At 50.7% G+C, this 15,561-nt stretch overlaps 8 protein-coding genes across 8 annotated transcripts; 4 read left to right on the top strand and 4 right to left on the bottom strand.

Annotated features, from left to right (window-relative positions):
- Positions 1-251: 251 nt before the first annotated feature.
- On the top strand, positions 252-1,378 carry LTR84_007649 (uncharacterized protein; the record flags this gene model as incomplete). Its single annotated transcript, XM_064851201.1, has 2 exons — positions 252-921; positions 975-1,378. 2 exons carry the CDS (start codon positions 252-254, stop codon positions 1,376-1,378), a joined length of 1,074 nt encoding a protein of 357 aa, XP_064710204.1.
- A 389-nt stretch (positions 1,379-1,767) lies between these two features.
- LTR84_007648 (uncharacterized protein) lies at positions 1,768-2,295 on the bottom strand (the record flags this gene model as incomplete). Its single annotated transcript, XM_064851200.1, has 1 exon — positions 1,768-2,295. One exon carries the CDS (start codon positions 2,293-2,295, stop codon positions 1,768-1,770), a length of 528 nt encoding a protein of 175 aa, XP_064710203.1.
- Positions 2,296-3,470: 1,175 nt separating this feature from the next.
- LTR84_007647 (uncharacterized protein) lies at positions 3,471-5,242 on the top strand (the record flags this gene model as incomplete). Its single annotated transcript, XM_064851199.1, has 6 exons — positions 3,471-3,716; positions 3,784-4,060; positions 4,121-4,211; positions 4,282-4,535; positions 4,592-4,672; positions 4,725-5,242. 6 exons carry the CDS (start codon positions 3,471-3,473, stop codon positions 5,240-5,242), a joined length of 1,467 nt encoding a protein of 488 aa, XP_064710202.1.
- A 986-nt stretch (positions 5,243-6,228) lies between these two features.
- Positions 6,229-7,949, bottom strand: LTR84_007646 (uncharacterized protein; the record flags this gene model as incomplete). The annotated part of the gene is made up of 3 exons (XM_064851198.1): positions 6,229-6,839; positions 6,930-7,471; positions 7,531-7,949. The coding sequence occupies 3 exons, from the start codon at positions 7,947-7,949 to the stop codon at positions 6,229-6,231; spliced, it is 1,572 nt and encodes a 523-aa protein (XP_064710201.1).
- Positions 7,950-8,622: 673 nt separating this feature from the next.
- Positions 8,623-10,287, top strand: LTR84_007645 (uncharacterized protein; the record flags this gene model as incomplete). The annotated part of the gene is made up of 2 exons (XM_064851197.1): positions 8,623-8,926; positions 9,065-10,287. The coding sequence occupies 2 exons, from the start codon at positions 8,623-8,625 to the stop codon at positions 10,285-10,287; spliced, it is 1,527 nt and encodes a 508-aa protein (XP_064710200.1).
- A 201-nt stretch (positions 10,288-10,488) lies between these two features.
- On the bottom strand, positions 10,489-11,682 carry LTR84_007644 (uncharacterized protein; the record flags this gene model as incomplete). The annotated part of the gene is made up of 2 exons (XM_064851196.1): positions 10,489-11,304; positions 11,371-11,682. 2 exons carry the CDS (start codon positions 11,680-11,682, stop codon positions 10,489-10,491), a joined length of 1,128 nt encoding a protein of 375 aa, XP_064710199.1.
- A 1,049-nt stretch (positions 11,683-12,731) lies between these two features.
- On the bottom strand, positions 12,732-13,757 carry LTR84_007643 (uncharacterized protein; the record flags this gene model as incomplete). Its single annotated transcript, XM_064851195.1, has 5 exons — positions 12,732-12,912; positions 12,965-13,022; positions 13,094-13,171; positions 13,245-13,649; positions 13,706-13,757. 5 exons carry the CDS (start codon positions 13,755-13,757, stop codon positions 12,732-12,734), a joined length of 774 nt encoding a protein of 257 aa, XP_064710198.1.
- Positions 13,758-14,316: 559 nt separating this feature from the next.
- On the top strand, positions 14,317-15,219 carry LTR84_007642 (uncharacterized protein; the record flags this gene model as incomplete). The annotated part of the gene is made up of 1 exon (XM_064851194.1): positions 14,317-15,219. The coding sequence occupies one exon, from the start codon at positions 14,317-14,319 to the stop codon at positions 15,217-15,219; it is 903 nt and encodes a 300-aa protein (XP_064710197.1).
- Between the last annotated feature and the right edge of the window lie 342 nt (positions 15,220-15,561).

Genomic DNA, 15,561 nt, shown 5'->3' with positions numbered 1-15,561 from the left:
TGTGATCGTGATGTCCGGTGTCACACTTCGGATACCTTTCGTACCAACTCGTCTCTGGCTTTGAACCATTGCTTTGTCGAAAGATCAACCAGTACCACTCGGGCAATATCGGCCAGTCTCACTGTCTTGCATAGAGCCATGGCCATATATGTTCGATACACATCCAGGCCACGAAACAGGCAACATGGGATTGGCCTACAATTGAGATCTACAATCAAGCAGATCGACGTTTCCACAGAGCTAGTATCATAATGCGCGGCAAAATCATCCTCGAAGAGCACGTCTGTCTGCCGGAGGAAGCAGAAGTCGAAAGCAGCAAGTTTGCGTCAAGCAATGCGCAGGATCTCGGCCGCGCTCTTCTCGACCTGCACCAGGATCGTCTACAGGAGATGAACGCCAACGGAGTCGAATTCGCCATCATTTCACAGAACACGCCCGGTCCTCAAGGCCTCACAGATCCTAATGAAGCAGCCAGCTATGCGACTCGATCCAATGACTATGTGTCTGAGCTAGTCGATCAGGCTCCGGAGAGATTTGCAGCATTTGCCGTTGTATCGATGCACACCACCGAAGCCGCTGTTGTCGAATTGAAGAGGGCAGTCGAACGACTAGGAATGGTTGGTGTCCTGCTACATGATTCCCAACTCTACCTCGACGACAAAGGCCAGCTCAGAGAGTATCATTACGATGACCCTCGATATGATGAATTCTGGGCCGCGGTGGAACAATTATCCGTGCCTGTCTATCTTCATCCAAAGTCGCCCTTACCTGATGAGATCTCGAGGCTATACAGTGCTCGTCCATGGCTCCTCGGCCCAGTCTACAGTTATGCTAGAGACACGAGTTTCCATGCGCTAGCCATTATTACCAGTGGTATCTTCGATAAGTATCCAGGAGTGAAGCTTGTGCTAGGCCACCTCGGTAGGCGCTGGATATCTCAAACTATGCGATTTGTTCAGCTAATGCAATTACAGGTGAAATGCTTCTAGCACATCTTGGACGTATCGACCACTGGCTCGAGAAGAGAAATCGCGGCAAAGACCTCCCAAGCCAGAAAACTGTACGAGAATATCTAGAGAACAACGTATATGTGACGACAGCGGGTCACTTCTCTACCCCAGCGCTTGTTCACGCGATGACGGAAATTGGGATAGATAGGATTCTGTTCTCAGTAGATACACCGTTCGAGAATATCACAGAAGGGTCGACTTGGGTAGATACATTGCCCATCAGTCATGGAGATGTGACGAAGATTGGGCGGACAAATGCGCTTGCGCTTTTCCCTCGCCTGGCGAAGCGTTTGAGGTCCGATGAGGTTGAGAAGCTTCAACAGGATCGGCAGCGAGTGTTATTCACGAAGAATGCTGGGTTCTGGTGAACGCGTACGGTGTGGGATATGGGCTGTGTTCATAGAAGGGAATAGGGTAGAAACTCATTTGGTGCAAAATTTAGACTAAATCAGTATCATATTATCACTACTAGATACTTTGGTCATGTACTACTTGATGCGGAGCTTGATGGCTGAAATGCCTTCTCACGGTTAACGATTGTTCCATTCTCCCAAGCTCAGTGAACATATTGCATGCCTACTGGTACATGATCCCGTGCTCCGTCCAAGAAATATCAATAGTTCACTGTGTCGAAAGATTAAGCCAGAGTACGCGTTCAGAGGATCTGTTCCCATTTCTTTCGATACAAGAGCAATGCGATACCGTCACTCATCTTCAAAGGGAATGTCCAAGAGAAGTAAACAGTCCGCCCATTTTTCTACCTGATAAACTGATTTACAAAATCTGCACCAAGACCCACACTCTCATAATGCTTTCTCGCGGTGTCAATCTTGCTGAAAACATCTTCAACTCCGACGGGATTCCCATCAGGATCAACATAAATATACGCCCCAGTGACATGAAACATGGTGATCATCTCCTTGACCCCGTCCGGGACCTCTAATGTGTGGATATCACCAGGAGGTTCAAAGGCATAGCTCCCCTCTGTCGCCCACCAGGGATGCTCGAGGTAGTGCCATCGACCCCTCAACGTTGTGGCGTGGACTGGGCCGGCGTGTCGATGTCTTGAAAGGATGCCGGACTTACGCACGCGCAGCAGATTGACGAAGTAACCTTGCGACGTGCTGAAGAGTAATGGGCGAAACCAGACATCGGGCGCCTGCGGCACCCATAATTTCTCGTCATCGTCGAAATTGAGAACTCCCGGTACAACGAGGTCGTCAGGGACGTTGGATAGCGGTGGTCCTCGATAGGGGACGGCCTCGAAATCTGGTCTTTGTGCCATGGTTCTGCAGTTCAGTCTGGGGGGCTTGTGAGTTGTGCTAGGTTAAGACAAATTGTATGGATGTTCTTGTTGTTTCTTAGTGACAGCCTTAGTTTATTTTCAAACTTCCTTATGCCCTGATACAGCTGTATTTGTATATTCTTGAAATGAACATCATCGTCTTTCTCTGCGTCCAGAAAGAGGTGCCACTCCTTCCTTTCATGTCAGTAGGACGACTTAGGCACGAGGAGTTAGCAGTTTCTTTTCGGCTAGAAGTGCGTTGATGTTCTGTACAAAGAAACAATCAGGGAAAACATGTCATTCCGACATGATGGCAAGAGATTTATCCCCGCGGATGGCCCAACAGCCATTTTGAACCGTGTCGTTTCGGAGTGACTAATATTGGTCGCCTCCAATTCCACCGGAAGACGAAATTTGGCATAGCACCCATGCTTTCGGAGTTCACGGGAAATTTACCTCAAAGAAATTTATTCTGAGAGCTTCCGAATGGCTAGCTGTGGCCGAACGCTCTGTTCGGTGGTTACGGGCATGCATGAATGGCGGACCTCGTATTCTCTTTAAGTTACTGCGGGGTTGCGGGGCAGCGAAGCCGAATGCCCCTTCACGATCCCAGCCTTGCGCAATGCCTTTCGGGCTCAACACGTGAGCGCGACCTCCGCGCCTCCTCCGTGGCCACTTCTGCAAATCGCAATAAAGCAGGCTTCCCCAGAAGTTTGAACTTTGTCCCCACTAGTCTACTAGAGAGAGTCTATTCCCCCTAGCCCGCGCGGGCAAACACTCGGTTGGAAAATGCGGTCCACTGAACTTTCCTCCCTTCTAGGCGAGATCAGACCCAAGCGGGTGGACGCGGATGCCTGACTATTGTGCCGGGCGATGAGGAGCAGTAGGTCCGAAAATGTGGGTAGCGGAGTGGAATGCAGGTTTCGAAAACCGGGGTCTCCAGTTTCTATTGGTATGTTGTCTCCGGAATCAGGGGAAGCAGCAGTTCGGTTCGGAGTTCAGAGAATGAGGACGACTTGAACCATCAACATAGAATAGTGTATGCTGTTCGCAGGACTATATCTTGAGCCCAGGAGAACGGCACTTCTTGTTTAGCTTCATCCTGCAATCAGCCATCAAACAGTTACTTTTTGAGATATACGATCACGCCTTTCTGCTTGTAGCCTTCATCAGCTATGTTGAATATCTCAGATATGAAAGCCAATGTGGAGGAGTTCGACATTGTCGAGAACCCAACCGAAATTGAGGCGGATGTTGAGATGAAGCGCCGAGAGGCTCGTGTGGTTCGCAAAATTGACCTCTACCTCATGCCTACCCTATTGATATTGATGCTCTTGGGGTTCCTCGATCGAGGTAATATTGGTTTTGCGGCTTCACAAGGTATGATCAAGGACATTGGCTTGAAGGGAAAACAATTGAATGTGAGACTCCTTCTCGATGATAGGTCCTATTATCATGTGATGGTCATGAAGTTTACTTCTCATGCAGGTCGCTGTCTCGGTTTTCTACATCTTTTACATTCTCGCGGAATTGCCGTCGTCTCTCCTGGCAAAGAGGCTGCAATATAATCGAGTCATCCCTGGTGTTAGTCTGGCATGGGGCCTTGTATGTCTCGGGAATGGGTTCATCCATAACTTTGCCGGCCTCGTGGTCTGTCGGCTGCTTCTGGGCCTTTTCGAAGGCTTCTTGTTTCCCAGCATGGTGCTTATGATGGCAAACTATTATCGAAGAGAAGAACTAGGTTACCGCGTCAGCTGGGTGTACAGTAAGTTGCAACATGCCGTGTAAGATCATTGACAAAGCCAGCGTACTGAAATTGAGCCAGTCTGCATTGCCGTATCGAGTGCTTTTGGAGGACTTATCGCGTTTGCCATCCTCCATATGAATGGTCTCGCAGGGTATCCAGGGTGGAGATGGTAAGTCTGAGCCCGGCGTCTTCCCGGGGATATCACATCATATTTGCATGAAGACTCATAGACGTAATAGGCTGTACATTATCGAGGGTGCCTTTACTGTTATTTTCTCCTTTGGTTGTTTCTTTCTCATACCCAAGGATTATCAAAGTGCATGGTTTTTGAACCAGGAGGATAAGCAGATCATGAAGCATCGGGATGATGAGACTCGGGCATATAGTGGCGGAAGTGGGCACTATAAGAAAAAGGACGTGATGATGGCGATGGCTGATATCAAGACGTGGGTGTATGCATTTAACCACATGTTCTGTATGACGCTTGTCTATGGTAAGTCCCGAGTGTCGATCGTGACAGAGATCAAGACCAATAACTTGATCTTGCAGGATTTTCCGTCTTCCTTCCTATCATCCTGAAGAACGGATTCAGATATGATACCAAGCAGGCACAGTACCTTGCTGTACCAGGTAAGCCAAATGCTCTGGGGAATATGGAAGCATTTAGCTAACGTATGATCAGTTTTCCTCTGGGGTGCTATCGTCCTGACAGTGGTCGGTTACCTATCCAATCGGTATCAGAAGAAATTCCTGGCCACAGTGCCAACCACACCCTTTGGAATGGCCGGATATGCCATATTATTGGCACCAGCGGACAAAGTTCCCGTGGGAGTCCGCTACTTCGCATGCTTCCTCATCACGACCAGCATATTTTGCTGTGCAGCCGGCAACTTTGCATGGCTGTCCAGCAATACAGCGCCTGAGGGGAAACGAGCAGCCACTGTGGGCATCACTTTGACCCTCTGCAATATTGGAGGGGTCATATCGGGTCAGATATACATCCTCGACGAAGCCCCGCAATTTCTTACTGGGCATGCTTGCAGCTTGGCATGCATTGTTCTTGCCGCAATTGGATGGACATTCCTTCGCGTCTTGTTCTCTAGAAGAGAGGTGTGGAAGGCAACAGCTAGAAACGAAGGGCATGTGAGGGAAGGAACTGAGATCTCTGATCGCGATCCTTCCTACAAATACCAGATGTGATCATGAACAGCTGGGGATTTCTGCTGCGCATCGCCACCCAGGCAAGAAAAGGGGAAAGGGGCTCAAGTAGGACGAGGGCCTGGCATAAAGATCAACGGGAGTCCCTCGAAGCAGTGTTTTCTCTCAAGCCTCGTCTCGCATTCTGGGGGACCATTGGGCTTTCCTCTCCCTGCCACTCAATAGGTAGCAGTAAAGATGTCACGCACCCTCTCTATCCTTGTCCCGTACCCACCACGTCGCACCGTATTGTGCTCAACTGCCTGACGTGGTAGCTACTAGATTAAGAAATATCAAGCTCTTGTTAATGCCCATCGCTGGCTAAGCTTCGCTTAAGAGAAAGGGGGTTCCAGAACTAACAACCTTAGGATACGAGAAACACGTTGTGATTCGAGCGTTTCCTGCCTTAGGCTGATCGAGTTGTGCCACCGATATGGAATACTCACCGTGTTTGACGAGGTCATGTGCGGTATGGGCCGTGTTGGTAGTTATCGTGCCTGGCAGAGTTTGGGCGGCGTGCCTCCAGACCTAAAGAATCGGAAAAGGTCTTGGGTGCAGGATACCTAACACTTTCTGCTGTCCTAGTCAGCGATAAAGTCCAGCAGATTTTCCAGCAGCATAGCTCTGGGAAAGGAGCCTTTATTAGTGGTCACACCTTCCAAGACCACCCTCTAGTATGTGCTGGGGCTTTGCTCTCCTGCGGTCGATACAACTCTTCTGTGCCCTCCTTTCACAATCACCGAGCTTGAAATAGCAGAACTCGTTGGAACCTTGGTCGCAGCTTTGCGAAGCGTTCTTGAGAACCGGACTGGCATGCATTTCAAAGTATGAAACTCACCATGGGTTGTGTTGCCAGCGAACTAGCTAAATTTGTGAAAAAATCAAGGATTCCTTGGGCATAGAATATGCGCAAAAGAGTTGGACATTTTAAGCATAAATTATAGGAACTTCGTTTTCTATGCGACCTAAGGACTTTTCCTCATCATCCACTATGACGATACAGCCTCGTGCAGCTTCACAAGCGTGTTGACAGGTGACGTGGTCGCCGTAAAGCGGTGCTTTGTGACGGGCGATGGGTCCATGTTTTCCACCCGATCAAACCTCTGGACAATTCTGGCAATGACATAGCCTGCCTCGGTCAGAGCAAACTGTTGACCCAGGCAGATTCGTGGACCACCGTTGAAAGGGAGATACTCCCAGCCGGTCTTGAGATGGCTCCACCTTTCGGGCTTAAACTCGTTGGCATTAGGTCCCCAGATATCTGTACGTCGATGCATGATGTGTACGTTGTAGCCGACTTCGGAGCCTTTACGAACATAGATGGGCAAAGTACCGTCAGGCCCACCCCCTCGTGGAAGGGTCGTGTCTCTAACAGCACGTCGCCCGTTCTCTGGCACAATCGGGTGGAGACGGAGGACTTCAGACATGACGTTTTGTAGGTAAGTGCACGATTTGAGAGACTCGAATGAGATGGCGGCCGTGGAAGGGTATGCACCAAACTGGTCGACGATGGCTTCGCGAAGGGTCGAATAAACCTCTGGGTTGCGCGCAAGGAGGTAGAACGTCCAGCCCAGTAACCCTGCCGTCGTATCTCGACCGGCTGGAATTTGTCAACATCTCAGCGAGAAAACGGAACGAGTTCGAAGAGGGAACGGTCTTGCACCGAAGGCGAGGGAGAAGTCAAACGTACCAAGTAGAATGTTTAGAAGCTGACCCCGGAGTTCTTGAGGGTCTCTTGTCACTTTCACAAGCTCATCCAAGAAGACGTAGGTCTTCCTCTTCTCTCCACAGCTGCTCATCGGCTCATCCGTTTCCAGCGCACGTTTCACGTAGTATTCCGCAAATCGATGGACTGCTTGACAATCTCTGCGGAATGAAGAGGGCGAGTAGAGGTAGTAAAGGTCCATCAATCGTGAACGATAGCACACCGCCAAGTTCGCATTGTCAAAACTTTGCCCAAACGATGCCCATTCGAGTTCTCGTGGCGTGGTTTGATTCTCTGTCCGCATCATGGCAGCTTTCTGGGAGTGCACGCTCTGTCCAAAGAGGAATTCCGTGGCCGAATCAAGTGTCAAATGGAAAAACAGAGGGGCAAGATCGACCGTGCCAGTCCATGAATCCGCTCCCACGGCCAAACAGTCGAAGAGAGACTGGACGTGACTCTCCTCCAGAGCCAAGTCGGCAACCTGTGACCGGGTAAATTGAGGCCTTAAGAGCCCTCGAGAGTGCGACCTGGGTTTTGACATGAGCATAGTGCTCCTGACCGGGGTTAGGAGTTATAACCAACGTACCATTCTTTGCCGTCGCTCGTGAAGATACCCTTTCCGATCAATGGCCCGAATGCGCCAGATCGCAGGGGACCAAGTTCGAAATCATTGAACTGCGTTGCCAGGATCGCTTGCACGTTTTTCGGGTCGACGGTATAGTGGTGCCAATTTCCCATGATGTTCTGGTACCAGGTGGGCCGCCGACCAAGTTCATCGTAGAGAGCGAGATCGTCATTTTGCTGGTCTTGTGCCTCAGTGGCTCTCACGTAGCGAAGCATAATATCAATCCCGAAAGGTAATCGGCTGGGCCGCACAAAGGCCGGTTTGCAACCTAGTCGACGTGCTTTTCGTGAATGCTGAGCCTCGAGCCAGATGTAGCGTGTAACATAGGCCACACTCAATGCCACGACGACGGCAGGCCAGTTGACGGTGAACGAAGCCATGATTTGCAATGAGAGGAGAAGAAAGATGGAAAGTCGGATTCAACAACAGACTTGGTGTGAAGGGAAGTGTTACCTTTACTCTCCCGTCTCACATCATTAATATCTTTAGGGGTAACCAGCTGATCCAAATCGATGGTTGGGACCCCACCCAACTAATGTCGCATTTTGACTGGAAAACTCACCATAAACTACCCAATGTCGCGCTTCTCCCAGATGAGGAGAGAGGTTTGGAAATGGCGGTTAGATAACGAGCGTTACCCCGGATTCTTCGGGCTTGACTGACCAATAGAACACTAGTGCAGCTGTGGATCTTCCACGACAATGCTTTCGAGTGGCAACCCACAACCCTCGGCGAGAAAGTCCATTCAGGAGGGGAAGGGCACACAGACACTCTTCCCAACCTCATACCCTGGCTTGGTTAAACAACCGTTGGGCGCACAGCTAGATCTGATGGCCGATGCGGTACATTGTGGCGACTTTGCCTTTTTGCGGGGGAGAAGAATTGCCGATTGGTTCTTTGAACCGCTGATACGAAGCCTTCGTATCTTGATATCGAGCTCGGCCTGTACTCAGCAGATCAATATAAAGACTCGATGGGAGACCATGCGTGCCATAGGAAAGAGAGTCGCCACACTGGAACGGTTCGATTGTTACAGTTCACACCTACACCAACATGGACGACACCGGTATGAGTAAGAAAGATCTTGCCATGACTTCCACGGGGTATTCGGCTCGCAGCGGCGAGGGCGAAATGGTCGGCGAAGTCCAGCCAAAGGTCCATTTCAACCTCTGGCACTGTTTGGCCATGAATTTCTCCATCACATGCACTCCTCTCGCCGTCGGGGCCTATCTGTCTCTTGTCATAGGCCTCGGTGGGTCGCCATACTACATCTGGGCGTTCCTGTTCGGCGCCTCCTTCCAACTGGTTCTTGGGCTGGCCGTGGCAGAGATTGCTTCCGCGATCCCACATTCTTCTGGTGAGTGATCTGTGGCCTCAACACTTCATGCTTTACCCTATTTCTTTGCCTTTGCGGCACATGATACACCATCCTCCTGCGACATTGTTTTTTTCTATCGATACTCGTTCAACGAGACTGACAATCCGAACCTACAAGGCCCGGCATACTGGGTCCAGTACCTTGGACCCCCGAGATGCGCGAAATTCTTCGGGTTTCTCGTCGGCTGGACCACAACTGCGACATGGTGGTTCATCGGCGTTGCTTCCGACCTCTATCTGGCCCAGCTCACTCTCGGGCTCGCAATGGCACTGAACCCAGGATACGTGCCGCCTCAGTGGCAGTACTATCTCGTCTACTGTGCCTGGGCCGTGGCAGCCTTCGTGATCAATCTCCCACACATCTTCCACGTGCTGGGGCCGACCTTGATCGGCGCATTCGGCGTCATCAACATCACGGCAATCTTCATCCTTGTCAGCCTCCTCGTACGGGCCACGCCCAAACCATCACCCAGAGAGGTCTTTGTAGACGTGGTCAACGAATCCGGCTGGTCATCCAACGGCGTCGTCTTCTTCTTAGCCCTGTTGCCATCTGTCCTGTGCGTCAGCGGATTTGATGCCATCACGCACATCACGGACGAGCTCGATCGGCCATCGAAACAGGTCCCACAGGTCATCATCGGATCGTCGGTCATCAGTGCGGTAACCGGATTTGCCATGACCATCGTTTACTCGTTCTCTATAACCAAGCCGGAAAATCTACTGGCGCCCGTGGGTCACCAGCCGATCATCCAGCTCTTGTTCGATTCTTGTCGTTCCAATGCTCTCGCAACCATCGGCAGCGTCGGCGTCATCCTGAGTTTCTACATCGCCAACGTGTCGACGTTCACCAGCTGGAGCCGCCTCTATTGGTCCCTCTCGCGGGAGCGACAGTTCCCCTATTCGAGGTGGACGTCGAAATTGTCGGCCGCAGATAGCCTCCCGTGCAACGCCATGGTGGTCAACTTGGGCCTCGTCATTGCGCTGGGCGCGATCCAAATCGGCTCCCTAACGGCGCTGAATGCAATCTTGGGAGGAGCTGTGGTGCTCGGGACGGTCAGCTTCTCATTGACCTTTGGCTGTTCGCTGTACCGGGGCCGAGACTATCTCCCTGCTCAGAGGTGGCTCAACCTCCATCGTTTCGGGACCCCGATCGCCTGTATCGCCCTCATCTGGTGCCTTTTCATCAGTGTGTGGCTATGCTTCCCGCTGTACCTTCCCGTCACGCTCGAGTACATGAATTGGGCCTCTGTGGTCGTGGCTGGCGTTCTCGTAGCAGCGAGCGTGTACTGGTTCGTACGTCCGACTCGACATTTCACCGAGGAGAACCGAAACGAGGATTGAGGTTGAAGGCACCACACCGAGATTGTGGGCTCGGTGGTGACCAGCTGTGTTCCAGTGCCAGGCAAAAAGGTTGACTCGGATGGTCAAACAGAACTCACTTTAAATTCTAGCTATTGCCCGGAAGACGAAGAATATGGTACATTCATGAATTTCATAACCTGGGACTGTTTAGCCCACACATGCCACAAGCCACTTTTTAAGTCATGCATAACATAAATACGTCTTGTGTTGTCTAGCAACCTTTCCAAGACCCGTGATCCCGAACGTACCTTCGTCTCCACCTTCCCAGACCCAGTGGAGTAGCCGGACTATTTGATCTGCTAGCGCAGTGTGCGTATGATGTGTTCCCACGAGGCTGAGTAAACGCTGGCGTTGGTTTGATTCAAGCATCATCGAGCCCGTAATCATCATAGGCCATGCAAGGACGGAACTGACGGGAGATTGACTTATGGTTTCGAAGAGAGACATGGTCTCTTCAATGAGGGGTTGGATGTCTTGCATGACATGCTGGGGACCCTGGCCTTCATCAATGCGACATTCGTGAAGGAGCATGAGTAGCACGTTCTGCACAATCATGCCAGCCAATTTCTCGGCACAACTGCATACTCGGTCTTCCTCTGCTGACCACCCGGTGACGGCTCTTCTCATGTCCTCGTACAGAGCTTGGATTTTCGGGTTGTGGTTCCGAGAAATGCTTCGCTTCTCATACAGGACCAATCGAGCGATTGTCGGGATCAACTCGTAAAGTCGATATGCGCAGCCCATGTAGGAGCCGAATGTCTCACACTGTTTGATGCAGTCAAAGTTTGACAGAATCGGATCGTACTCGGGCGCCAACTCGAGGATCGGGCGTTGTTCCAGGTGGGAAAGGGCTGCAAAATAGGCGTAAGCTTCGAAGAGCATTCCGGCCAGTGGCGAACTCTGTACCACCGGCTCCTTCGCGATTAGGTGCGAGCAGAATTCACGGGCGGCTCGCACATGGTGTAACAATGCGCCATTGTCGTTACCTCCGAGAGCCTGTAACAGAACACAATCAGATCAATTCAAGTAGGTCACTTGGAGAAATGCAACGGTGCATCCTACCTCGTACATGCACATCAAAATAGCCACCAGAAGAAGATTGAGAGATTTTTCAGAGGAGGATCCCTCCACCCAATGTGTCAACTCATATTTGAGCCCTTTGAGAGCGGTCCCGTAGTGCTTGTACGTTGCCAGGAGCACCTCCGAATCCTTGGTGGAGTGCTGACAGTGAATGCCACTGACAGCCAACACAGCGTGCATGACCAAGTTATCTGATATTGCTAATTCCAGAGTTGGGGACAAGAAGGGATTGGCAAGATGCCCACGGCCAGTCAAGGCGTGGCTGGTGATCTTGACATAGTGTTCGAGGAGCATGTGGAAGTCAGGCGAAGCTTGCACACCGAGGGAAAATCCAGGCCAACCAAGGCTGCGAATGACCTCGTGCTGTTCAGGTGCATACTTTTGTGTACTCTGAGAGGTCGCATGCGACGAGAATTGATCAATATCAGGCCTGCTGATCGATGTGGCTGTTTTTGAAACTCTCCCTCCAGCCTTGAGGTTGATTTGCCATGCAAATCCGCGCGACAGTGGAATGGATTGCTCAGCACTCGGCCAGGAACATATCAGTCGCTGTTTCTTGCAGCTTTTGCAGGCTGGTTTCTGCTCGTCACACTTTTTACGTCGAATCCTGCAGCCGAGGCATCCCGACTTGCTTCGCGAAAAACGAGGTCGGATGGCCTTTGGTGGATATCGAACTCGGCTGGGTTGTTTACAGGGCTGGTGGTCGGCCATTGTTGAAGTTGAGTGGAGTCAAATCTATGGGAACAGTTTACCGAGTACAACGTTGCTTACGAGATAGAATAACAGGTTGTTTGTTCTGACAAGGCTTGAATGAGTGTTGAGGAAGTCGAAATGATAGTGTTCAATTTGAGCACCATCTGGTCTCATTCTAGGCGATCGCATGCATGAGCATTCGTGTCAAGTGCATCGCGAGCTTTCTAGTGTCTACAGAAGAATAACCACCCCTGGTGCAAGGAAGCGCAGGTGTTACTCGCAATAGGAGCTACCGACTACTGTAGGACAAGTCGAGAAAGGACAACTGCGGGGGTGGCAACTTCCTCCTGGTTGATATTACGCTAGACCTAGAGTAGCCAGATCGGCGGTTAGATAAGATAAGATAATGCACACTAAGGTAAGCTAAGATCAAACGTCTACTTAGGAAAGGAAAGTGGGTATTGATTAACATCTCTGCCACGTTCACTATATCCAAGTGCTGTGAAGCACTCATGTGATCGAGCATTCTTTGTCGTAAGATACTAAGTACCTATCATAATTCCAATACGGTCCATGAGGATAAGACCAGGTTCTTGACCTCTACCACGGATCAACGCGTACGAGCCTTGGGGACCGAACCAAGACCACATTTACAGTATGATCAATCCTCCATTGGCGCAAGTGACATTGGCAGTGATCCATCTCGCACTAGGATCACACAGGAAGGCTACAATGGGCGCAATGTCGTCTACCAGACCAATGCGTTTCGCCGCTAGGGTTCGTTGGATAATCGCCTTTTCAACCTCCTCAACCCCATCCGTTCCAGTCCACCTAGTGCATCGTTAGCATACATTCGCTCTCGCCCACGCCGTTGAATCCTTACATGTCAGTTTTAACTGGTCCAGGATTGACAGCGTTGACTGTAATCTCGTGTGATTCGCCTGCAACACCGAAGGTAGGAGGGTTAGAGATATGATGTGAATCAAGACTTGATATGTCGTCATATACGTACCGAGCTGTTGCGCCAATGTTCTTGTGATACTTTCCAGAGCAGCTTTGGTTGCCGAGTAGAGAATTGAGTATGGCATGGCTAGAGAGAAGTGGTTGGTTAGTTACCCGACCTCAAATAACTCGGCAAGATCGAGCATGAAACAACAACGTACGCGTTCGAGCTCCAGAAGAGGAGATGTTGACAATTCGTCCTCCTTTGCTAAAGTATGGAACACTCTCTTTGACCAGCAACAACGGGAAGAGGACGTTTGTGTGGAACATGGTGTCGAATATCTCGGCGTCGACTTGATCCAGTGTTTGATCGCTCCCGTTTGCGGCATTGTTGACTATAATGTCAATCTGATTGCCGAATTTCTTGACAACCTCTGCTACAAGTTTCGCGACCACCGTTGTCGGCTGACTGCAGTCCGCTTGTATAGCAATGGCCTGCACACTCCCACCAGACTCGGACTCGATTTGTGATACTGTCGCCTGCGCTCCTTCGGGCGATGAAACATAAGTCAGAGCCACAGAAGCACCTCTCCGCGCCAGCTCTTTCGAAATCTCGGCGCCGATGCCTAGGCGTGCAGAATTAGAAATGCCCCATTGATGTCTTGGGTTCGCCTTCACTCACCGCGCGACCCTCCCGTGACGATAGCCACCTTTCCTTGTAAAGGACGAGACATGACCAAAGAAAAAATATCTTCAAGATCTTTGTATGCGTCAAGTCGATCACTATCCACCGAAATAGACAGTGCCTACACCAACCAGAGAACTCTTGGAGACCTAGCGGTGCGATACAAGTACCAGCTTCGTGCGTCCCGGATGCCGGTATAGATACGTGATAACAACTATGGAGCCTCAGTTCTACAGCAGGGTCTGGGGTCTTGGACGGAACGATCGACGAAGTCAGGACGGCTATTGTTGCCCTTTCCTTGAGGTCAGACATAACCTTGAATGCCGCCCGGCTTTGTGGAATTCAAGGTTTGGTTTCGGCTGTCCCATCTTGGGCGTTCGACGGCACTCGGCAAAGAGTGTCGGCGGGGCATTCATTCGCTCCCAAGCCATATTCGGGTAACTGAGTTTGGTGGCGACCGTTCAAGGTGGTCAGGCATTCTTATCTATGTCATACGTATCGCTACCAAAACCAAAACCCTCAGCCGTCGAGACTACAAAGTTGAACCCCTTTCCGACTGATGTATCCTCTTTCTACAAGACCACAACTTTATAACAACACAGCCGAAGATGACAGACGCCACAATCCCGCGCGTGAAGCCGTCTGTGGGCGCAGTAAAGATTCATGAGTTGATGCTCGAGTATGGCGGAGTCATCATTGAAGGATTTCTCTCCCCTGCCGAGGTTACAGAGCTCAATAGCGACATCGACGCTCCATTCGAGGCAATCCAGCAAGGTTCTCTCAGCGACGTGCAAGCATTGAAGGAATTCCACGGGAACCAAACGAAACGATTGACCAATCTGGTCACCTACAGCAAGTTGTTCCGACATAATATATTGAACAAAGGACTCCTCCACAGCATTCTCGAAATTGTCTACGCCCAAGACAACTGCTCTTACTGGATGTCAGCGGCTCAGGCCATCGAGATCCACCCGGGGAACAAGGCACAGAGACTGCATCGCGATCAGAGTCAGTTTCGAGTCTTCAACTTACTCGGCCCTGAGGCCCCTGAGGCTGTGGTCAATTTCCTCATCGCACTCACCCCATTCACCGAAATCAATGGCGCAACGCGGGTCATTCCAAAGTCGAACAAGTGGACAGACTTCACTGACATGGGATGCCCCGAGAACACCATTCCTGCGGAGATGAACCGTGGTGACGCCTTGCTGATCACCGGCAAAACAGTGCATGGTGGAGGTGCCAATAGAACCAATGACGAAAAGCGCAGAGGCCTCGCGTTCACTTTTAGTCTCAGCTACCTCACCCCAGAAGAGGCTTACCCGTTCCAGATCAGTCGCGATGTCGCGAACACCATGACTAAGAAGGCTCAGCGGCTCATCGGGTACCGATCGCAGTATCCAGCCTCCTCGGGTGGCCTGTGGCAATGTGATTATGCAGAGTTGGCAGATTTCCTTCATTTGGACTCCGTGGACGAGCCGTCCCAGGTCCCCAAGACCAACGGGTACCACTAGCTAGCACCTGCCCCTTGGTGATACTATATAGTTTCCAAAGCCAGAAAAAAAAAGTTGATGACAGTGATTTCGGAGTCAATCCCAAGACGCACTGCTGAATTGAATAAAGATAATTCAAATTAAGGAGCCATTCCCCCCATTAATTGCTTCCACATAGTGTGACCCGTCTCAAAGCCCCAGTGCCAGTATAAGGGGGAATCATAGTCTCATCAGATTCTGTCATTGCTCAGAAAGCATCATCGCTTTTAGTGCCTTTGAGTTTTCGCGATTAGATAAGAAGAATGCCGGCCAAAACCTCCATTACGCCACATGCGGTGTGCGATTCAGCCTGAGAACATCGTG

This window comes from Exophiala bonariae, assembly GCF_035927105.1.
Source record: "Exophiala bonariae strain CCFEE 5792 chromosome Unknown scaffold_3, whole genome shotgun sequence".
NCBI lineage: Eukaryota > Fungi > Ascomycota > Eurotiomycetes > Chaetothyriales > Herpotrichiellaceae > Exophiala > Exophiala bonariae.
This window is presented reverse-complemented; position numbering and strand designations above follow the sequence as displayed.